The sequence below is a fragment of the Pinus tabuliformis genome, chromosome 7, assembly GCF_031772625.1.
Source record: "Pinus tabuliformis cultivar Carrire ecotype Pingquan chromosome 7, CPIR1, whole genome shotgun sequence".
Taxonomy (NCBI): domain Eukaryota; kingdom Viridiplantae; phylum Streptophyta; class Pinopsida; order Pinales; family Pinaceae; genus Pinus; species Pinus tabuliformis.
In genome coordinates, this window is record NC_142293.1 from 1,425,683,445 (window position 1) to 1,425,708,237 (window position 24,793).

Consider the following 24,793-nt stretch of genomic DNA (forward strand, 5'->3'; position numbering starts at 1 on the left):
TTTTATTTTTAGTAATATTTAAATTTTAATATCTCATTAGAATTTTAAAAATTTAACTTAACCATTACACTACAACTATATAAAATATGACTTCTAATTTTTAATAATAACACATCACAAAATAAAAAATTAATATATATATATTAATCCATTAATAAGTATTCTATTCACACAAATTTACCCACAAGCATATGATAACGTTTAACTATAAATAAATTAAACGACAATTAAAAAAGGTTATAAATTAACATTTTAGTGACTCATCACAAACATTGCAATTAGAATCCCATTCCTATTTTATCTACCCATAACCCAAAACCGTAAATGTAAATTATAATAATAATAATAATAATAAATTGGAAAATTTGAAAACAAAATAAAATGAAAAGGGTAACAACATAATAAAATGAGAAATTTAAAATCGTGCGAAGTGAAAACATTAGTGATGAAAAGTGAAAATGGTGGCACGTGTATGGAAGTAAAAGCAGTGCCCCCCCTCATACCCACCCTCATACCCCGAGAGTAAGTTAATAAATAACGTCTTCCTGCACACAGGTTAACCATAAAAAAAATTCTGTTCCATGATTTTTTCTTGGGTCTCTCCTGCATTTGCAATACTTCAAACCCCGACGTATTTTCGAAAAGGGCACCGGATCGATCCTCATCGGCTTCATATTCATCCCCAATCGCTGCACCAGAGCGAGATTCAGGTCTTCAGATCATATTTAAGGTAATCATCTTTTGTTTTCCCCGAACTGTATTTGTTTCTTTCCCTGTACATTGCAAGCTAAATCGTTGATTCTGTTCTGGGTTTGGTGGGGTTAACGACAAAAATAGCAGATAATCGTGGCCGGGGACAAATGGTGGTAGAATTTGGCTGAAATGGTTGAAATTAGAGAGGGATCTTTGAATTGTATGGGTGAAGGATGCCGGAACTGCGCAGCGGAGTGCGCAAGGGTCGTGCTCCTCCTGTAGATCAGAAGCCCGACAAACGCCGTCGCAGCCCCGCCAACAATCGTGTCCGGCGCGGCAAGAACAAGAACGACAAGAACATTGAGGACAATAATGATCGTGTGCGGACCAGAGCAGCGGTAGAAAGGGAGGCGGCGTTGGCGAAGCAGGAGGCCAATAGTAATAGTAACGAGGAGAATAGTAATGATATCGTAATTGCCCAGCCAACGAGGAACACCAGAACAGCTCGCAGGATCACCAAGCCGTTGGCCGTTAGATTGAATCCTTCACAACCCGTGGTTCCGGCGAATCGGCCCCAACCAGAGGTGAAGGCCGAGGTAGGGTTAGAGGCACAGCGGGTTCGTGGTGAAGTCAAGATGGATGACGAAAGTGCTGGAAAAAGTGCCGATAAGGGGCCCGGTGCCGAGGATGAGGCTAGCACTGCACCTCTGCCTGAGAGGGTAAGTTTATCATACTTATTTCTAATTTTAGCTTTTATTTGATTAAAGATTTTAATTTGTCAAATTTTCTTCTATTGTGTATCAAAGATATCAAGGTTTCAAAAACCAATATGAATGCACACCAAGGGTTGGTTGACTGGGAAGGTCTATGAGGGGTTTGTTTTTGGTTGGTAACTGCTGCTTTTGTTAACAGTGGCATCTGCCTTTGGCACAGATGCTACAACCTAAGGGTTCTTATTTTGTTAAATTCAACATAGGACTTGTAGCTGGCCTTCCCTCCTTATGCTGCATCATTGGGCCGTCAAGGTCGGTGCTGCTGTGCTGCTTTTCCACCCAGTTTTGGATGTATGACAGTTAATTTCCTTGGCTGCATTCATCGAGCACTAAGTCTTAGAGGTTTTTTGAACCTGGTTCTGAGCACTGAAAGTTCTTTGATTTTATTGAACCACTGGCAGATAACCTGCTTGACATGTTGATGCAATCTATTCTTGGCCGCATATTTGCAGCAATATGCCTGGGAGGTTTTGATCTCGGATCTGAGCGCTGAAAGTTCTTTCTTTTGGTTTAAATGTTGACCAGAACTTGCTGGACAGGTTGATGTAGTGTATGATTATCCACCATGGATCCATTCTTTTTGTAGTCTGCATTCCTTGTATGGTCTGAGTTTGATCTCGATGCGTCTGGATGCAAGTTTCGGGTGATTTTGGTATATTAGTTACCCCTTTTCCTTCGAACCAGAAGGAAGTCCTCTTTTGTGGCACGGCCTTATGGGGCATGTTTCTTGAAACACTTGAAAATATATCAATATTATTTCATCCTGCATGTGAAGGGTTTGCATGTGTCTCAGTGTGAGTGCCCATTGCCCAAGAGTAATTTCTATATAATAGTATTATGTTCTCAATACACAAATATACATTCTTTTTTATTAAGCTGAGGATTTTAGTACGTTGCCATTGGCCCATTGATCACACCCTTCCATGGTTTTTTTGATGGATGGTGGTATTAATTGCCAGATTCAATAGCGGCTGGTAACCTTGCAGGACTGTGGGAATGGGTTTTGTGGCCTTCTAACTTCTCTGGACATTACACTTCAATATAAAGGGTCAAGACTAACGAGCTATTACTGCTTGAGCAGGCCTAATGGTTAAGAACACCCGTGGTTAAGAACAACCATTTCCTCCTAAGAGGTAACTGGCCCAAATCCGTAGGGGTAGAGTATCTACATCTCTGTAGACCCATTTCATACATACATTATTTCAGACAAGGGGTTTTCATACATTATTTCAGAGACAAGGGGTTTTCATACACCAATTTGGTGTCTGGCTTCCCTGTGGCCGTAAAATTAGATACTTATTATTTATATATGTCTGCACCTGATGGGTAAAGTGCAAGTCGTGTAGATTATAAATATACAATTTTGTTATCAATGCACGGATAAATTCCCCAAAACATGTTATTGGAGTTTGTGAAGAACGAAATTATTTTATTTTGGCGTGTAAAGAGATTTTTGTCTATTGGTTGTTTAAAGAACGCTGCCTTTGTTTTGTTGAATGTGAAGCAACTCTACTTGTCTTTTTTAAGTCTAATTTTTTGAAGGTACGATGCTGCCTTACAGGTGAGCATAGGGGGCTCTCCTATGTATAAGATTGAAAGGAAGCTGGGTAAAGGTGGATTTGGACAAGTTTACGTGGGTCGTCGTCTTTCTGGTCCCACTGATCAGACTACTGGTCCTGGTGCCATAGAGGTAACATACATAGATTTGGTACATTATAAGAGACAATAGGCGAATACTGGATACGCTGTTACAATGTAATGTATTTGGATTTTGGCAACATTAAACCAAGTCAAAAGTACGGCTTGCTGATTGCTAGATGAGTGTTATTGCAGGTTGCTCTAAAATTTGAACACAGGAGCAGCAAAGGTTGTAACTATGGCCCTCCTGCTGAGTGGGGCGTTTATGCGTATGTGATCATTAGTTTATTTGAGTCCTGGCTTTTTTGATACTTTAATTTTGGGGTTTTTATAGTCGTTGCAGAATCAGGTTTTACACAGTTTTGGATCTATGGATTGATGAATGTTTCATGATGCCTCTCTTCTCCCTGTTGATTTGATTTTGTTTCTTTAACAGCACTCTTGGAGGTAGTCATGGTGTTCCCCGTGTGCACTACAAGGGTCGTCAGGGCGAATACTATGTTATGGTACTGTTTCTCTGCATTTAAGGAATTCTAGTCTCACCTTTCCTTATTGAAAGTTAAATTAACTAGTTACAGAATTATTACGCATTGTTTTCTGTTTATTTTAGTTATCTTATTATTGACATGTTTTTTCATTGCTATGTTTCAACATAGGTTATGGATATGCTGGGCCCTAGTTTATGGGATGCTTGGAATTCTGCTGGGCAATCGTAGGTTTCTTTGCTCTACATGCATTATTGTTATTTATGCATTTTTTAATGGGTATGTTAATTGAAAGGGCAGGGATTATTTCTGATATTAAATAAAGAGTTTCCTACATGCAGGATGTCTACAGAGATGGTGGCATGCATAGCTGTAGAATCTATCTACATTCTGGAGAAGATGCATTCTAGAGGGTATGCGTTTTGGATGTTGATCAATGATCTTTTTTAGTTCAAGTGCACTGACTAGAATATATGCTACTATATTTTATCTACATGTTTCCGGCATGAGAGAAATCCCTGAAATTTGAACTTCTAAAAATGCAGTTATGTTCATGGCGATGTAAAACCTGAAAATTTCTTGCTTGGTCAGCCTGGGACACCAGATGAAAAGAGATTGTACCTCATTGACCTTGGATTAGGTGTGATATGCATTTTTAAAGTTCATCTTGCATGTAAGTTTTGGTCTTTTTGGGATGCTCCTATATAAGTTTGTTTTTTCTAATATGACCTAATATGCAGCAACTAAATGGCGCGATAGCAGCAGTAGTCAACCTAAACATGTAGACTATGACCAAAGGCCAGATGTCTTCAGGCATGTTGCTATATATCCCTGCATTTAATATTAAGTGTGCTGATATTGGTATCTTTTGTCATTGATCATTATATTCTTTCACAACTGAGCCATGAAGCCTTTTTTTTCTCTCGAACAAGCATTTATTAAATATCCTGGTGATGCAGGGGAACTGTTCGATATGCAAGTGTGCATGCTCATTTAGGAAGAACTTCAAGCAGGAGAGATGATTTGGAATCTCTTGCTTATACTCTAATATTTCTCCTGCGTGGAAGATTACCATGGCAAGGATACCAGGTTTTACTACCAGAGTTGAACATTGCCACTTTTTTACATTACCTTATAGTAAGATCCCTTCTTTTAAAGATTTTCACTGAACATATTTTTGCCTGTGCAACCAGGGTGACAACAAAGGCTTCCTTGTTTGCAAGAAAAAAATGTCTACTTCTCCAGAGACACTCTGCTGTTTTTGCCCTCAGCCATTCAAGCAATTCCTCGAATTTGTAATAAATTTGAAATTTGATGAGGAGCCCAACTATTCAAAATTAATTTCATTGTTTGATGGTATAATTGGTCCGAATCCGGCCGTTAGACCAATAATCACAGATGGGGCTCAAAAGGTAAGTTCATTAGCACTTGTCCTTTTTGTGATTAGATAATTACTAGTAACCAAAGATTGTGTGTTACTCAACAACTCAGGAGTCTAAGATTGGTGCTTTCATTTGAATTGTTTCTCAGGTTGGCCAAAAGCGAGGCAGGTTGTCAATGGGAGAAGATGATGAGGAACAACCAAAGAAGAAGATTCGGTTAGGGATGCCAGCTTCGCAGTGGATCTCTGTTTACAATGCTCGCCGGCCGATGAAGCAGAGGTATGTGGGTTGAAAGGACCTCTTCCTTTTTTGATATATGTCATTGAAATTTACATAATAAGATGAATTAGATTTGATTCATCTTCTATTGTATGCTAGTGGCAGTGAAAGTTTACTGTATTAACGTAGGGCGTTCACTATACATCTTAAGTTAGATTTTGAGTTTTTCTATTTAAAAAAAATGTGTTGTTAAGATACCTTTACCTTTCAAATTGAACACCTATTTTGAAATTGCAGTACTGAAATGCCTTTAAAATGATGGGCAGTTGCTTTTATGTCACATGGAGTATTGTTCTATAAAATAATAGTTGTTCCTTTAGACATTATGGTTTATACCAGATACCCCCTGTATCTGTTTTCACATTAGGATATGAATTACTTTTTCATGGTGGAGAGTTGCATTTACGTTACTGGTAGTACCATCTGTGAATTAATAGTTGTTCCTTTAGATGCTATTGGTTATACCTGATACCTCTTATATTTGTTTTCACATTAGGATATGCATATCTAAAACCTTGAACTCACATTAGTTGCTCTATATGAATCAGGTACCACTACAATGTGGCAGATTCCAGGCTGGCACAGCATATTGAGAAAGGAAATGAAGATGGTTTATTCATAAGCAGTGTAGCGTCCTGCTCAAACTTGTGGGCACTTATTATGGATGCAGGAACTGGTTTTACAGCACAAGTATATGAGCTCTCACAATGCTTCCTTCATAAGGTTGGAAATACATGTCCTGTTATTAAGTGTGTGAATTGTGAAGCTTATAAAAGGGCTTGCTCATATGTTTGGAATTTTGGTTTGCTTTATTAGCAGATTATAGTTGATTGACAGTGTTCACTTTTTCCTGTTTCTAACGTAGGAATGGATTATGGAGCAATGGGAAAAAAGTTATTACATCACTGCAATTGCAGGGGCAAATAGTGGGAGCTCATTGGTTGTGATGTCCAAAGGTGAGATGCTGGTCTATGAAGTGTCTGTACTCTTACGAAGTTTTATTCTGTCAGTGAAAACCCTTGAGGGTTTGTGCAATTCAATCAAACAATATGGAGAATTGTAGGTTTCTAGTTATACCATTTACACTATGTTGCATGAGTGTCTGGAACGTGGGAATGTTGGGAACTTGGGTACGGTTTCCCCAAAATTTACAGGAAACCGCTAATCCCAAAATTTACAGGAAACCGCTAATCGGGAGTGGTATATTATATAATAAAAATATAAAAAGAAAAAATATATATATTTTTTTAATTATACAATTTATATAATAATCAAAATTAATATTGAATCAAAATATTCAAATATTAAAATCAATTTACATATATAATCTCTCTAATATATAAATATATTCTCTGGGTGTCTCTCTCCCTATGTCTCTGCGTTGTATATATAAAAAATATGAAAATATACCGCTAATCGGGAGTGGTATATTATATAATAAAAATATAAAAATAAAAAAATATTTTTTTTAATTATATAATTTATATAATAATCAAAATTAATATTGAATCAAAATATTCAAATATTAAAATCAATTTACATATATAATCTCTCTAATATATAAATATATTCTCTGGGTGTCTCTCTCCCTATGTCTCTGCCTTGTATATATAAAAAATATGTAAATGTCAAGTTCATTATCAGTTCTCTGACACATGACCAGTGTTTGAAAGAATCTGGCTTAAAAATACAAAGGAACAGTTTTACATATGTTTCTCTAATTATTCTTAAGAGAAAAAGTAAAGCAACTCTAATGTTTAAGCATTGACTGCCCCATACAATATGCACACACAATCTTCTGCCATATATATACATAAACAACAAAAGAATACTCATCAGCATGACATCCCAGATATCGCCCTTACATCGAGGTCGAGGTGTCACGTTTCCTTAACCCATCAAGAGATTGCTCCAATTTCTCAATTAAGGATATCAGTGTTAAGGATGTCTTTAGCCTTTCTTCCTGCGAAGGTTTCAACATAGGCTCATGTTTTGTGGGCAGTTAAGCATATTTATTTACAGGCTTTGTTTCCCCAACCCCAGCGAACGTCGGAACTCAAAAAAAAAAGTCTTCAAAGCTCCTGGAACTTTCCCCGCTCGCATTGCAGCTCCCACTGAATAGGGAAAGTTCACATATAGTTCCAAAGCTCCCGGGAGCACGGGAACCATTGGAACGGGTTTCCCACCTCTCGGTAGCGGTTCCCGTGTAATAGAGCATATACATAACCATTTTATATCTTGTAAATCTAGGGAACTATTGAGATTATGTACATATTCTTCCTGTTCTGTAGAAAACTAAAATTTTCACGGCCACATACATATTAAACCTTCGTCTCTAAGATTATTGATTTTGAACTGGAGAGACTTGTAGTTGTTGCATGTTGAGAAGTCATCAGTTCCCAGCATTCCTATTTGGGTGGGAGGAAATGCAATGGGCATGTATTTATGCATCTCTACAGAGAAAGGATCACTGTGGTTGGGTTAATTCTTTAGATTAATAGGAGTTACCTTTTCTGTTAAGCCCTTGTGAAGTAAATAATTTATTAGTATAGTTTATGTCTGCCTTACGTGAAGGTAGGTACTTAGTCTAATCACATTATATCTTTAAAGGCATATTTACTTTTTTTTTGTTGTTAATTTTCGTTGTTATTGTGGATTATTATTTATAGTTAAATCCATTGGAACCGGTTTCCCACCTCTCGGGAGCGGTTCCCGCATAACAGAGCATTTACATAACCATTTTATAGCGGTTCCTGTGTAACAGAGCATTTACATAACCATTTTCTATCTTGTAAATCTAGGGAACTATTGAGATTCTGTACATATTCTTCCTGTTCTGTAGAAAACTAAATTTTTTTCTATCTTGTAAATCTAGGGAACTATTGAGATTCTGTACATATTCTTCCTGTTCTGTAGAAAACTAAAATTTTCATGGCCACATCATTGGAACCGGTTTCCCACCTCTCGGGAGCGGTTCCCGCATAACAGAGCATTTACATAACCATTTTATAGCGGTTCCTGTGTAACAGAGCATTTACATAACCATTTTCTATCTTGTAAATCTAGGGAACTATTGAGATTCTGTACATATTCTTCCTGTTCTGTAGAAAACTAAAATTTTCACGGCCACATACATATTAAACCACCTTCTCTAAGATTATTGATTTTGACCTTCGTCTCTAAGATTATTGATTTTGAACTGGAGAGACTTGTAGTTGTTGCATGTTGAGAATTCATCAGTTCCCAGCATTCTTATTTGCGGTAGGAGGAAATGCACTATGCATGTATTTATGCATCTCTACAGAGAAAGTATCACTGTGGGTTAATTCTTTAGATTAACAGGAGTTACCTTTTCTGTTAAGTCCTTGTGAAGGAAATAATTTTTTAGTATAGTTTATGTCTGCCTTACGTGATGGTAGGTACTTAGTCTAATCACATTATATCTTTAAAGGCATATTAACCTTTTTTTGTTAATATTTTTTGTTGTTGTGGATTATTATTTATAGTTAAATCCATTTTCACTGTTCGCGAGTATATCTTAATTTTCTTACAAGGTTTCAACCTTATCAGATTGGGGCATTTTCTCCAATATCGGTTTCATTTATGTTACCTATGCCAATTAATTTCCTCATTTTTAGTGCAGTATGGCTAAGTTTCTTTGGAGAAGATTGCTGAGTTTTGGGAATGGATCAATTGGATTGGTTTTGATTTTGTCTTTCTAGACTTTAGTTGGTTTTCTTTCTAGACATTAATTGATCCTGACAGGCTTAATGGATTCTTTCCATGCTCAATGGATCTCGAGCTAAATATTGCCCTCAAAAAAGTTGAAATTCGTATATTATGATTCCAAAAGAATGCTTGAAATTCATTCGAAGAATTTTAACTCAGTTTTCCTAAGAATCTACGACCATTGTGATTCTTCCTGGCTTTTCCGGCTGCGAAGTGTGTGGGCCTTTATTGTTTCTCCGGGAAGGTGGGTTTTACCTATGTGGGTTTGTGAGCAGTCACAATCTCTTTCCCCACGAATTGCTATTGAGGGGCGGGTCCCGTCATTTGCTGTAAAATCTTAAGATATTGTGACAACGTAATGCAGGCCAGTTTAATGTTTTTATTACCATGCATTCCAACTCCTTGGGATTAATAAACTTTTATTAGTATTGGTAAGATGAATACGCTAAACCCATACTTCTAGTATTTTTAATAATTAACGGTTTACTTTTTATTACTAATATTTTAATAATAAGTTTTATTAAATATTGTATGCTAATAAAATTTAAATAATGATATTATTGATTAGTAATATTAATATCAACAAGAAGTTATATTAGTAATAATATTTGTCTTTAATTCGTATTTGTGGATGTGTACCTTTTTATTGGAATCATTACTTGTATATTTCCAAACTATTTCCTCTTCAAGTGTTCCTTTAACATGGAATAAAGTATTTTGGTAAGGTCCATATATGGCTTGCCATATTCCTTATGATGACGGAGGGAAACAAGCTCCGAGGTGTTGAATACCTTTCCTCATGGACATGAACTCTACCTGTTGGCGTTTGTCATTTGGACCCTCTTTTGCATGGAGGTGCCCTGTCCCAACCACTAAACCACAACTTGATGGATAATATCTTTTCTTTTTTGTGTAGAGCTTTAATGTTGTGATCCCAAATGGTTCTTATTGGTCTTGATTCTTAACTTCCAACTTTAAATTTTTTATTTATTATATTTATATATATATATATATATATATTGTTTTAATTATAGAAATACCTTTATACTTTTTGTACTCTTGGCTGCTGTATCTGGATCGTTGTCTGCTGAAAATCTGGCCAATCCCTCACTGGATAATCTGAAGACATACTTGAATCCATATCCATATCTTGGTAACTTAGCTTGATTTTGTCGAAGTCAGTTTGTGTAGATGATAGAGTGAGGTGCCATCACATTATCATTAGGTGGAAAACTCAAGCCACGCCAAGGTGCTTGGAAGGGAATTGGATTCACCACCTGATTTAGAGAGGCACTATCATAGGGTAGAAGGTTAGAGCTAAGGTGCTTGGAAGGGACTTGGATTAAGCTAGGCAAGGGGGAGAAGGGTAGGGTGAAGGGTAGGCCACTAAGTTGATTAAGGGATCTATCATGCTTAGTACCTACAAATTGTAAATCAGTGTTTGTACAAGTCAGGTTAGATTTATTTGTATGATAATTTAGCTGTCAAATTAATAAGATGGAAAGAGATGATGCTGGTTTATTTACCTCTTTTCCACTTGTGTGTTTCAATTAACTATGAAACTGAAAGTGCTAGCGAGAGAGAATATACAGGCTGGCTAACCGTTCTACCCAAAGCACAACAAACAACGAGCATTAGATTGATAAACCTGATTTTCTCAAAATTGGCAAGGGATCCTAGGGTTTTTAACATCCTTCGTGGTGATGTGGGTTGATTGAAGTGCCACTAGGGACAGCAGCCAAGAACACCCCAAGATATGAAGAGAAAGCACCAACTGTAGCACCTTCCAACAGGAAGAGGTTTGATGGAGAACAGATCCAAACATGCTCAATAGCATGGAAGCTGGGAGGAGATTTCTAGAATTCAAGAGAGCTAGGAATTGGACAGTTTTTGTATGAAAGAGAGGCTCCCCTGTATTTTTTTCAAAGTAAGTGAAAACTGCAGGCCACAGGTTTTGTATGGACAGATAAAGTAGCAGTGGTGTAGCTAGCTGCACTCTTTGGAAGGGTATTCTCCCTGAAATGGTCAAAATGTTGGTTTTTGATTGACCGTGCATACCATAATGGACAGGGCACATGACTGTATCATAGGTACTTTTGGAGAAAATGATCCTCTTTACCACATGTAAGTACAGACTGTGTGCCAGTGTGTCATATGTCCAATATCTTTACCACATGTAAGTACAGACTGAGCCAGTGTGTCATATGTCCAATATCTTTACCACATGTAAGTACAGACTGTGTGCCAGTGTGTCATATGTCCAATATAGATGGAGAAAGTAGCGGTTAAAGATGCACACCAGGGCCACTCAAGAGGAAGGAAAGTTTGATCAAGTGAATTCCTCGAAAAGCGTGCTCTATCAGATTAGGAAAGTTTGATTAAGTGAAATCCTCAAATATCATTCCCCATCAGATTAGGAAAGTTTGATCAAGTTAAATCCTCAAATATAATTCCCTATCAGATTAGGAAATTTTGATTAAGTGAAATCCTCAAATATCATTCCCTATTAGATTAGAACAGTAACAAGTTTGATCAAGTAAAATCTTCATATATTATTTCCTATCAGATTAGGAAAGTTTGATGAAGTAAATTTTTCAAATTGCATTACCTATCGGATTAGGGGCATTTGGGAATATAAGTAAGGCTTCTCAACTAATAAATACCCAGCTAGTGCAAATGAGTTGGCCAAAGAGTCTACTAGAGCCAAACATGCAACTAAGAAAAATACCAAAGTCTAGCCCAAGGGAGAACTTTTTCACGGTTCTAAACATCAAATGTATTTATTGATTGAGAATATTATCACGGATAAGTGCTGGTAATAGAGTTACGTTGTATCTATTAATTGAGAACATTAGTACAGATAAGGGCGTTTCAGAATCTATTCTCCCATGCTTATGAAAGGGCCATTAGGAAATGGATTGCTGAGAAAGAGCACATTTTAATTTTTAAACATTCTATATCACTTTGTGATGTTCCATCTACACGTCTGACTTTCATAATTTGTTTCAGATATGTTTTTTTTTTTTTAACAGAAATGGGTAGTGGATATATTAGAAACTTGGCCTTAATGCCAAAGAGCGGATTACAAAAGGTGAGTCTAAATCCAGAAATGCCGAACAGCCTTGCAAGACCGTGACAATTATGTTTAGCTCACATCTCTTTTTAGCTGCTACTATGTGGTCAATTTCAAAAATTTTCCCAAGCTTTTGGATACAAACAAACTGTTTTAACAGAAGGCAATAAAACATGACAATTTTCTAACTTAAGGAATTGTTTCCCATATTTCCTGTTGGCCTCTGAGCAGGGTACCAGCCGTAAGAAGGGCTGCTTTGTTAGTTTCAGTGTCCGCCTCCTTATTATTGGCTCTCACTACATGATAGAAATTCAAGTTCTGGACGAGTCTCCAAGGTCTGAAATTCTGTGAATCAGCGTTGCTAGCCTTAGGTCCATTGGCTTAGAATGAGTCACCATAGTGTTAATAATAACCTGAGAGTCTCCAATAACATTAGCCTCCCTAATGTTCATCACTTCCAAAATCTTGAGTCCTTGAAGAAGAGCCAAAGCCTCGGCTTGAACGCTGGAAGCGATGCCCAAACCCCAGGCGAAACTATGGATCCTAAAACCAGCTGGATTCAATATAACTAACTCCTCCAGCACCAACTCTTCCAGGATTGCCCTTTGCAACCCCATCAAAAAATAGAGAGTGCCTCGATGGTTTGCAATCCATCCTTGGAACTCTTTTGCTGTAGCCCTTATTTGCCAAACTTTTGGGAGGGGGATACTCTTTGCCAATTTTTGGAAATGAAGATCGAGAGAAGATCCCCAATTTTTATCTTGCTAAGTGAGATTTAAATCATCTTTTTGGTCTCTCAGGCACTCTTTTAACTGGCATTTAATTTTAACTACCACTAGCTTGACATCTTGTTTGCAATTTTTGAAAATCTTTTTGTTTCGCTCAAGCCAGATCTGCCAGCAGGTAATTTTAGGGAGAATAAACCAAGCAGCTCTAATAATATTGTTTTTTGGAGGAGGACCAAGGTACCTTTGCAGCCATTTGACAAAAAAAATTCCGCTGTGGAGGAAGGCAATCAAAGTTTCCAGTAGCTCGGTCCGGATCTGCAATGTAAATGAACTTTCAAGCATCAAATGAGAAAAGCTTCCCTGATTTACCTTGCAAAGTCTGCACTTTGAAGGGCCGTGGAAGCGTGGAAGCCACGCTTCTGAAGATTATCATCTGTCAAGATTTTGGAATGGCATAACGACCAATTGAAGAAATCGATTTTTGGCAGTGAGGGATAATGCCATATTTCCATGGCTCTGGGTCCGTGGCCACATGGGGGTTCTCACATAGCTTGGCGTATCCCTGAGCAACGGAATAACCACCAGCCTACACACCCCAACCTCTTGAATCCCTGCTTCGCATCTGCGTTGGAGCCAATCCGTGAAGCTTGGAGAGCAGTTCCTCACGTTCCATAGACAAATCTGGGGGCGTTTCAAGTTTCCAGCTAGCCCAGTGTGAATCCTGCCAGACTGAGATATCCCACAGGGAACGCAATCCAACATCGTTCATCCAACTGCGCAACGCTTGAAGAGAGCGACAGTCTCCTAGCGGCTCATTGTTCATAATTCTGTCTGTCCAAAGGTTGATCCTTTTTCCATTGTTGGGGACCCAGTAGGCATGAGTATTTATAAGCGGACAGGCTTTGGAACAGAGCTTCTGGAAGGGCGTATTCAAGAGTGGCAAAGGATGGTCTAGACAGTGGGAGCGCTTGCCCTTAAAGTATTTTTTCCAAAGAGCTAGTTGAGCCCAGCCAGGGTTAGGAGCAATAATTCTCCAGATGAGCTTAGCTCCCATAGAGATATTTTGATATCCAAGATTTTTGAAGTTCAAGCCTCCTTCCAAGAGCGGTTTGGAGATGGAATCCCAGCTGACTAACAGAATCTTTTTCTCATTTTGCTTGCCCCCTTTCCAAAAAAATTTCCGTATGATCTCCTCCATTTTTCTGAGAATGCCAGAGGGAGCTAGAAGAACTGAAAACTGAAATAAGGGAAGACTGTTAAGGACTGATTTAATAAGGACAGACTTACCAGCAATGTTGAGCTAGGAAAAGCCCCAGGCAAGCAACTTGTTCTTGAATTTCTCCAATTGGGGGAGCCAATCTCTGCTGAAGGCTCTTTTAAGAAATACAAGGAGGCCTAGATATTTGAAGGAAGTCCAGTTTGAGGAGGCTGCGAAACCAAAGGTTTTGGAAATGGAGTTGAGCAAGCTAGAAGTGGTGTTCCAGCAATAGATATGGCATTTGCCCTTGTTTAGACCGCTTCCCGAAATCATACAAAACTCGTCCATGAATCCTTTAAATTTGGAGGCTATAAGCACTGAGGCAGCTCCTAATAACAAGGTGTTATCCGCAAAGAGGGCATGATTAATGTTTTTAACACCTCTTGCTATACAAAGCCCAACAATTTCTTGGTCCATCATTTTTTTTTCTAAATAGATGCTGAGGACAGAGGCTTGCAGAACGAATAGAAGGGGTGAGAGAGGGCACCCTTGCCTGAGCCCTCTCGCGGCTTTGAAAAAGTCAGCAGCTCTGCCGTTTACTAAAGGGGCAATCCAAGGCTCCGAGATGCAGGTCCAAATCCAATTTATAAATATCTCCCCAAATCCAAATTTGTGTAAGACTTTCATCAGAAAACTATGCTCGACTCTATGAAAAGCATTTGCTAAATCGAGCTTGACAACCATACCTTTTTCCTTGCGACTCAGACTTGAGTGGATTGCCTCTTGGACCAGAATGAATTTGTCCACTATTTGTCTCCCTTGAATGAATCCTCCTTGGCTTTCCGGAATGACTTTGGGGAGGATGAGCTTAAGTCTATTAGCGATGACTTTGGTAATCAGTTTGTAACCGATATTACATAGCGAAATCGATCGAAACCTATTGAAGGTGTTGGCACCTTTCTCTTTGGGGATGAGAGCAAGAAAAGCAGAGTTCGTGATGCCTCCGAATTTTTGGCAAGCTTGGGACTTAATAACCATTTTGTATAGATCTTTTTCCATAATCGGTCAGCAAGATGGGAGGAATCTGGGTGTAAATCCATCTGGCCCAGGGGCTTTGTCTGGGTCCATAGCGAAGAGGGCATCCTTGACTTCATTCTTGGTGACTTTAGCTTCAAGAAGGTGATTCATTTCAATAGTAATCAAGGAGGGAACCATGTCAATCATATCAGAGATTTGGTCCAGATTCATATCTTCAATATACAGGCTTTTAAAGTGAAGGGAGGCAGTTTTTTTGATGCTTGCATTGTCTTTGTGAGTAATAGTGCCATCTTTGATTTGGGAAATGGAATTAGAACATTTCCTTGCATGAGCTTCCTTATGGAAGAAGGAAGAGTTCCTGCCCCCTGCTTTAAGCCAAAGGCTGCGTGACTTAAGTCTCCAGTACTCTTCTTCTGCTAGACAAGCCTTGTGATAGTTTTGCTGGAGCTGGGCTTCTTTGTCTAGAATCTCTTTAGTTATGTCAGCTATTTCAGCTTGGAGATGATGATTTTCCAGAATGCATTGGAGATTTTTTCTTTCATTTGCTAGATTGGGTAGAGTTTTGGCCCAACTTTTTAAAGCCCTTTTCACTCTTTTGAGCTTCTCCTCCCAGACAAAAAAGGGGGAGCCTTTGACCGGCTGCATCCAGATGCCCTTAACTAATTGCATGAAGTCCGATTCCTTAGCCCAGAGCGGGCTAAATCTGAAGGGAATTGGACCTAGGTCAAGCTGAAACACCAGTTCTAGCTTGATGGGTTTATGATCAGAAGTGCTGCATGGGAGAATATGAACACTAGCCTCTAATCCAAGCAGAAGAAAAGAGCTTTGAAGTAAGAATCTATCTAATTTGGTAGCAATGTGGCCGGGGCCAATTCTTTTATTAGTCCAAGTGTACTTACCAGAGATTGGCTTGATGTCCAGCAGGTCTCAGTCCTGCATAATGTCCTCTGCCCATTCCCTTGCCGGATCTTGAACAATGCTGCCTCCTCTCTTGCCTGTTGATAAGAGAGTGAGGTTAAGATCTCCTTCTATGATGGTATTCTCGAGATTAACGAGATTTGCTTGGGTTCTTATGGAGTCCCAGCAGAGCTTTTTTTCCACAGCGTTCACAGGGCTGTACAAGTTGAAGAGACTGATAATCTCTTTTGAATCTAAGTGCTGCAATTTTAAAAACAGCGAGTGAGTATTGAGGGTCTCAGAAATGATTGAGAATTTGCTAGCGTTCCAAAGAGTGCCCAACCCATCGGAAGCCCCTCGGGCTGAGATTGCTTTCGCCTCACATTTGTTCCAGAGTTTCTTACTTGCCTGAAGGAAGACAGAGTCTTCCAGTTTGGTCTCCTGGATGAGAAGTATGTCAAGAGCTTCTGTTCTTATTAAACTTTTGATGGCTTCTTCTTTGATTTTGCTCCCCATACCTCTATAGTTCCAGGAGACTATCTTCATCATTTGTATTTCTAGTTGGCTCCCTTGGAGCCTTGGGGCTGGTTTCTCGCCATCTTTGCTTTTGATGCTAGAAGCTTCTCAAGGGTTGGCTGGCTGCCTTGGAGCTTATCCTTGAAAGTTTCTTGCTCTCTTTTTTCCCAATCTGATTTACGACCTCTTGTGGATCTCCTTATCGAAGTTTGGGATTCTCTTATTTCCCCTTCTTCCTCGGAGCAGTTCGATTCATGCTCATCTTCCTCTACTTCGACAGTGTTTCCTTTGGAACTCTCAGCAAGGCTTGCCCCCTTGGGAGAAGAGGGGGTACCTTTAGAGGGTGGGGTTGATTTTTGATTGTCTGGTTCCTGAGTTTCCTCTATTTGCGAGCTTAGAGGAGCGAATTTATTTTCTTGATCCATTCTGGGAGGGGGTTGCTGAGGAGGGGCCTGAGGACCTCTTCCGTTTGGACCAACCTGCTTTTGGATTTTCCTGGTGCGCTTGACCTGGGTCCAACCTTGTTCTTTACCCTTATTTGGTTCCACATTGGTTGGGCATCCTCTGGCGAAGTGACCGTAGACATGACATTTTCGGCATTTGAACGGCAAGTGCTCGTAATCTAGCTTTTGCATATGGGTCCAGTTTCCTACTTTGATTTTGATGGCTTCCGGGAGACCCACCTCTAGGTCTACTTCTACGCAGATACGGGCATAGTCGTATTGTTCTTTGCTGTTTGCCCTATCTATGAATTTCCCAAGGGCGTTTCCGATGTGTTTCAACGAGTCCCAGTTCCAACAATGCACTGGGAGATTAGTGAGTCTGACCCATACAGGGACAACCGTGGGAACATTTACTACAAGGTCGAAATCCGGCATCCATCTGTTGAGGTATAGGCCCTGGGGGCCCATGAAATAGGGGCCATTCTGAAAGATTAGGCCCTTGTCATCCTTTGAGGTGAATTCGAAGAGGAAGAACCCTCGTCCTAAGAAGTAAGAGGTGACACTGCTCTTGATCAGAGGAGCCCAGTTCTTGTTAACCCAGGTCTCAGTGGTCTTAGGAGAAGGCCATAGACCGGTGAACTGGCCAACGAGAGCCCGCTCAGCCAAGGAGAGGGCGACTTGAATCGGAGTCTCTGGCGGCAGGGAGATTTCAGGAATGTCTTCCAGCCTCTTGACAAACTTGGCTGCTTCACTCTTTTTCTTCTGCGGCAAGCCGGCCAAGAGCTGAGAGAAGGCTTCGGCAGATGAAGGCGGGCCTGCCTGGGGCGAGCTCGGGACCTCCATGAGGGCGAGCCCAGCTTACTAGTCCCTCCCAGCAGCAGACGAGCGCTCTGAACCGCAGGAACTCAAAAAAGAAAGCAGAAAAGGAGGGCAGAGGGCAGAGGCGCTGAGGTGCAGCTAGGGTTATGGCAGCGCTCCAGAGCTCAGCGATCCTTCTTGTTGTTTGTTTGTTTTAGATATGTTCACCAGAGCCTGTATTCTGTATAATTTGTTTTAGATATATTCCAGAACCTTTAGTTGTGTGTTTAGTTTGACTAGAAATGGAAATTAATCCTACGATATTTGATACTTTCCAGGAACCCCGTACACGCAACAATCCTACAAAGTCAGTGATTTTTTTCCGTTCAAATGGATAAACAAGAAATGGAAAGAGGGATTCTATGTCACATCCATGTCAACTGCAGCAAGTCGATGGGGTGTTGTTATGTCCCGTAATGCAGGATTTTCAGACCAGGCAAGTTATCCCTTTTCTGACAAATACATTGGTGATAAGTAATTCATAACCTCTGCTATCAAGTTAATTAGTTTTCGATCTGTCTGATTGGTTGTGCCGATCTTCTTAACAGGTGGTTGAACTTGATTTTCTATACCCAAGCGAGGGCATCCATAGACGCTGGGATGGTGGTTTTCGCATCACTGCAACTGCAGCTACATGGGATCAGGCTGCATTTATTTTGAGTGTTCCCAAACGAAAACCCGGAGATGAGACTCAAGAAACTCTTCGGACTTCTGCCTTTCCCAGCACTCATGTCAAGGTAAGACATGGTTTTTTTCTCTGTTTGAATCTACAGTAATGGGTTTCAGGAAATCTTATGTCTTTGAGTGCACCTAATGTGAATTTTTTTTCTCTTGACAGGAAAAGTGGGCAAAGAATCTTTACCTTGCTGCTGTATGTTATGGACGCACTGTGTCATAAAAGCTTCATAAATTTTGAATTTTGAGTATCATGTAAATTCTAGAAATGCTATCTTGTGTTTACAACAGACGGACATGTTTTATCGACTGTGGGCACAAGCTTGTAAAATTTAGAGCCTTCTCAAAGATGATTATGAACAAGTGCTGGTTATATCGGAGTTTTGCCTTGTAAGCCGCGACCGTGTTTATACACTATTTAATCTCATTGCTTGGAAGCAAAAAAATGAAAAGCCACACGGGAAGAGCATGTGATGTTTAACGTGTTCCCTGAAGGGGGGACTTTTTTAACCCATCTATTGCTAGATGCGTTGCACTGAGCCGGGTTCTCCTTTGCCACTTTATATTGAATGTGTTGAATTTCGTTTGCCTTAACTACACTAAGGGAGCTAAACTGCTCTAGAATCTTACTTTGTATTGAATATAATGCCGTCGGATAGACAATCAAATGATTTTTAACTAATTTTAGATTTAACGTGTTTCTCTGAAGGTGGGACTTTTTTAACCCATCTATTGCTAGATGCGTTGCACTGAGCCGGGTTCTCCTTTGAACTTTATATTGAATGTGTTGAATTTCGTTTGCCTTAACTACACTAAGGGAGCTAAACTGCTCTAGAATCTTAATTTGTATTGAATATAATGCCGTCGGATAGACAATCAAATGATTTTTAACTGATTTTAGATTTGTACATGGCTTAAAAGTTAAAACCCTGTTGAATAATAAGCACGAGGAAAATTGTGCTGGCAAGCATCCAGTGTCCTTTGCAACATCTTATCTTCCAATGTTCTTTGCAGCATCTTGCAATCTGAACAGACTAAAACGGTCTGTCTCTATGCCATGCCATTTTTTGGCCAGGGTTCATTGGTGTGACGATGCCATTTTTAAAACCAGTGTGCTAAGAATGGGAAAGATGTCAAAGAGATTAAAAAATAAAGGCACCTTTAAATTTTATAGGAATAAAAGAGTTGGAAGTGCGTTTATTTGATAGTGTCAAAGAGATACCATTCGGGCAATAAATAAAAAATATTGAAGTTCATTTAAAATGTCTTAAAAAAGATTAAGTTCATTTCAAATGTCTTAAAAAAGATTAAGTTCATTTCAAATGTCTTAAAAAAGATTAAGTTCATTTCAAATGTATTTAATTTGTGGTGTTCAACGGTTTTTATTTATTTCTGGTGTTCATTGTTTCCATAGTTTAAAGCTATTTTAAAACTCCGATTCGGGTTCGGAACCAGCCGTCAGGTTTGGAACCAGGTGACTCTGACTCGGTATCGACTCGGCCGGTTTGATTTCAATGACTTGGTAGTTGTATTTTTTTTTTGTTATGAAAAAACATAAATCTTAAAAATTTTCATTCATGTTTACAAACACAAAGCATTAAAATATAGAGAAAAGACAACATATGGTCAAAGTAAGCTCAATACATTATATCAAAATGGCACCAAACTGTCCAATACATGATATAGTGCACAGTCCAATACATAGAGATTAGAACAGAAACACAACCAAGGAGGCTCTATATGGCCTTTGGCCCTCTACAACAAAAGTAAAACATCGCTAGTCACTAGTACTATTGGCCACTGCTAAAGAAGCCAACATTAGAGTTGGGGAAACACATGGCTCCTCTTTTTCATCACCATCTCCAACTGCAATTGTAGAAGTAGCATTAGTAGGCGCAACTGCTACACGTTTAGATAGATGCGATATGTACTTTCGTCGTCGCTGAGTAGAGAAAGTGTTTGCAATTGGAGGACTTGTGGTTGGGCTTGGTTCTAGTGGATCTACATTCAATTGAACATTATGTTCAACTAATGCCTCTCTGTAAATCCAAATCAAGACCAATATCTTCATTAGAATCAAACTTTGTTGGATGACTCTCCACTATCAATGCCTTTCAATGCAATGGGATTTATATCATGTCTTTTGTTCAACAATTGGTTGCGTCTTAGCCGGAGGTTGTATTGGACATAGACTAGATCATTGCATTTTTTTAAAGATAGACCAATTGTGCTCACATCCAGTGTATAAGTTTGACTAAAATACAAATTGCAAACTTTTGCAAATGAGGACAATGGCTACCAATTGCCTCCCACCATTGTGTGACAAAAAACATAGTTGTGTAATGAGTCAGGTCAACAAATTACATTCAACTTTCAAATATAAACAACTTAACAAAATAATAATTTGAAAATTCAAATTGTTTGTTTACTTGGCTCATCTGCTTCTCTTGCAATCTTTGTTAGGTTCTTGCCAAAGGTACTTGTGGCTCCGCTGGAACAAGTGATATGTCGGTGTATCTCTAGCTGGTCACTCTCTTTAGGGACCATGAGGTCATTGCGGTCAATCAATCCATTTCTAACCTCCCCAGTCAAAGCTTTTGCCTCCAGAGCTTTATAATGATACATTGGGTTCAGAGAAAAACTCTCTGCATGTATAAGGCAATGGAGTTGATTGTTCCATTTTTGGTCAATGATTCCTAAATGGGCCCATATTTAGCCACTTTTATCTTTGTATGCTGTTTTTATTTGCTCTTTTGCTTGATCCATAGCCTCATAAATGAAGCCCATTTTTTCGCAACATCTTAACTAGTGGCTCATCAACCTTGACAATCTCTAATGCTTTTTTCCAAACTATTTTTTCATTAACTTTCTTTTTCACATGTTGCCATTTGTTTGCGAGACCATTGACATTCATTCATTTAATCACTGGAAAACACCCTTTGCAAGTTTCTATGTTGGGAAAGCATGGATTGCAATGTCAAAAAATGAGTTGCAAATCTAGTGATCGTAGGCCTAATAACATCCCTGCCCCCATGCGTGTTTTATCATCAGGGTCAAAATCCATGAGTGATTGTAGATATATTTTGTTATGCTCTATAATGTTCTTGACCCAATTTATTTTACCCATATACTCAAGCACGAGGTCTATGCAATGTGCATCACATGGAGTTTAAAAGAGGGTATTTTGTTTTTTTTGTAACATTTTATCAACAAGAACATAGTTAGAGGCATTATCTGTGATGATTTGAACAACATTAGCGACCCCCACTTCTTCAATTATCTTATCCAAAAGATGAAACAAGAAGTGTGCATCTTTCACCCTATCAGATGCATCCACTGATTTTAGAAACATGGTTCCATGTGGGCAAAAGATAAAAATGTTTATGATGATACAATGCCTTTGACCAATCCATCCATCTGACATGATAGTACATCTTGTTTTTGCCCATGAGTGTTCGAAATCTTTCAAATATTCATCAATGGACAAAACCTCTTTTTGCAAAAGAGATTCTTTTAACTCATGCATATTAGGGCCTTTGAAACCCTTTCTAACAACAAATATGGCATCAAACATGGGTTCATAATACAGTGAACGAGAAGCATTGAAGGGGATATCAACATCATACCACCATCTAGCGATGTAATCATAAGCAATTTCTCTCAATTCTTTCCTCCAATAGTCGCATTTGACCACTATTGGCTTGAAGACCATGTGCACTATCAAAGACGAGGGTGTGAAATAATTTTTGATATCACCTTTCTTTTTTATTTCACCTTTACTCTTTTCTTGAATAGACTCCAAAGAGGCAGGAGCATAGCGAAAGGGGTTGGATGCATCAGTGCAAATGATAGATTAAGAGCCCTACTAATCAAAATAGGGGTTGGCAACGATCATGTGTTTTATACTTTTCCTCCCAATTTTAGCTTCTATTTCTTTTTGCCTAGTTTTTTTTTTTTTTTTCTCCGACTTCTCAAGTTTTTCTTATCAGCGAATTGTTGTTCCAGTGTATGAATGTCTCCGCCACCTCCTTTAATTTTTCTATGACAAAATTTGCAATGCATTTGATTATGAATCATCTCAGCGTATGCCTAAGAAACATCTTTCATTCTAAGAGGCATTTTTTGATATTTGAATTTGGAAATCAAAATAAACAAATCTAAAAATATAAAGAAAAAAACAACTCTTCAATGCTCATTTCTTTTAAAAAATTACTATTTTCAATTTCTAGATTTGCAACAAAAATAAAACCACAACAAAGGCAGATTTTAGAAGTAAAAAAAATACCTCTAGGCTCTAGACTCCTCAATGCTGCTCCAATGGCTGCGCAAGAAGCTCCTCACTGCTGCGCCAATGATGGCCCAAGACTCCACACTGTTAATCCAAAAGTCAACTCCACAACTCTTCACAAATTTTTCCCAAATTCTCACACAAATTCAATGAGATTGCTGTGAGGAAATGTGAGGGGGTTGGGTAGTTTTTATAAGCTTGAGAGAGGTTAGATGGGCAAAGATAACCTAAAACCAAAAAATCACTGAGTTTGGGGTTCACATTCCCTACGAAATGCACCGCTGACTGTGTTTGATCGGCTTGACTGGTTTAAGTTGGACTTGGTTGAGCCGTCCGGTTTGTTATCGAACTGGTTTTTGTACTGAGCTGACCTGACCAGGGGTCCGGCTTAGTCAGCTTGGTTGGGTTTTAAAAAATGGTTTAAAGAGAGTTTGCCATTTCAATGGTTTTCAAAACCCTTTTTGGTGTTTGGTGCCTAATAATAGAAATCATGGTTTTAAAAACTAGAACCAGGTTTCGAATTGGCCGCTGCCTATCTATTGTGATTCGATTGCTTATCTCACTGTGGTTTGAACCAAAACTAGATCGGATTCAATACACTGAAATTGGAAAATTACATAAAATAATTAATTTTAATGAAAACAATTATTTTTAAGACTACGAGCCATGATTTTAAACCATTAGAGACAAAATATGGATAGGAATGGCATCAAGTGCAATAATATCAATGATATCATAACTAGTGAAGGCTCTAAATGTTTACTAGAGTCCCAAAACAACGCTACAATGAGACTCTAAATGCCCTTTTGAATCTAAAAACAATGCTACAACTCAAGCTACTAGACCACTAGCTTACTACAAATCACTGATCAACATGATCACTCATCAAACTCGTCACCACTACTACACATGGGATCATCACCAAGGGCTACATAAACATTATCTCGCTCAGAGTTCGAGGACTCTTCAAACTCCTCTCCAACCTCAAGAATATAACTAACTATTTATATACTACTTTATTATTTATATATTTAATAACTTTTGTAACTAACTACTCTATATCTATATATGTAATAACTTTTATAACTAACTATTAATTTAAATTAATTTATTTTAATATATATTTATAATTATAAGTTTATAAAATAGTCCCTTTAACTTGTATTTTAATAAGAATATAACTAATTATTTATATATCACTCTAATATTTATATATTTAATAACTTATATAACTAACTATTAATTACTCTATTAACTTTTATAACTAACTATTAATTTAAATTAATTTATTTTAATATATATTTATAATTATAAGTTTATAAAATAGTCATTTTAACTTTTATTTTAATAAGAATATAACGAACTATCAATCTAATAATCAATTCAATTAACTTATTTAATTAAATAAAGGTTATGCCCCTAATCCAGTCCAACTAACTGTTTTCCGGTCAAATTTAGCCATTAGTCAATATAGCAGTTACCTGGTCAAGAAATATTTCTGCTTTGATTATTTAATATGCAAAGCTAGATCTAATTCTTCAACTTGTCTTCACGATGAACCACATTGGTTGGTTCGAAACGTGTCGACAAATGAAATATCATTTGATTTACGCCGAAATGACTATTTAATATTGCAAAGCTAGATCTGATTCTTCAACTTGTCTTGACGATGAAACCACATTGGTTGGTTCGAAACGCGTCGACAAATGAAATATCATGTGATTTACGCCAAAAAATCTCTCATAATACTAGTAGCATTGAGCAACATCACTAGACCTAGCAAAACTCAAGCCACTAGACCACTCGCCTACTACAAATCACTGATCAACATGATCACTCATCAAACTCGTCACCACTCCTACACATGGGATCATCACCAAGAGCTACATAAACATTATCTCGGTGAGTTTGAGGACTCCTCAAACTTCTCTCCAGCCTCAATAATAATACTAGTAGCATTGAGCAACATCACTAGACCTAGCAAAACTCGAAGCACGAGTTTGTCGAGCTACAAGACTACGGCTTACCTCATGAGTCACCATTTGCGATGCTTAGTCTTGCGGGTTCACTTCCTACAACCCTTGGTTCAACTATTAGATT

The 24,793-nt window shown here is 38.4% G+C and overlaps 1 protein-coding gene across 2 annotated transcripts; it reads left to right on the forward strand.

Annotated features, from left to right (window-relative positions):
• The first annotated feature begins 545 nt into the window (after positions 1-545).
• Positions 546-19,099, forward strand: LOC149253027 (casein kinase 1-like protein HD16). Of its 2 annotated transcripts, none has more exons than XM_089459854.1 (17): positions 546-730; positions 838-1,412; positions 3,028-3,156; positions 3,300-3,373; positions 3,541-3,610; positions 3,761-3,816; positions 3,931-4,002; positions 4,135-4,229; positions 4,330-4,402; positions 4,549-4,678; positions 4,783-5,001; positions 5,120-5,250; positions 5,799-5,973; positions 6,116-6,206; positions 18,009-18,166; positions 18,279-18,467; positions 18,569-19,099. In XM_089459854.1, exons 2-17 carry the CDS (start codon positions 927-929, stop codon positions 18,626-18,628), a joined length of 2,208 nt encoding a protein of 735 aa, XP_089315980.1. In that variant the 5' UTR covers positions 546-730; positions 838-926; the 3' UTR covers positions 18,629-19,099. The 2 variants fall into 2 exon arrangements, with proteins under 2 accessions (XP_089315980.1, XP_089315979.1); XM_089459853.1 differs by having other exon boundaries at positions 841-1,412.
• The last annotated feature ends 5,694 nt before the right edge of the window (positions 19,100-24,793 follow it).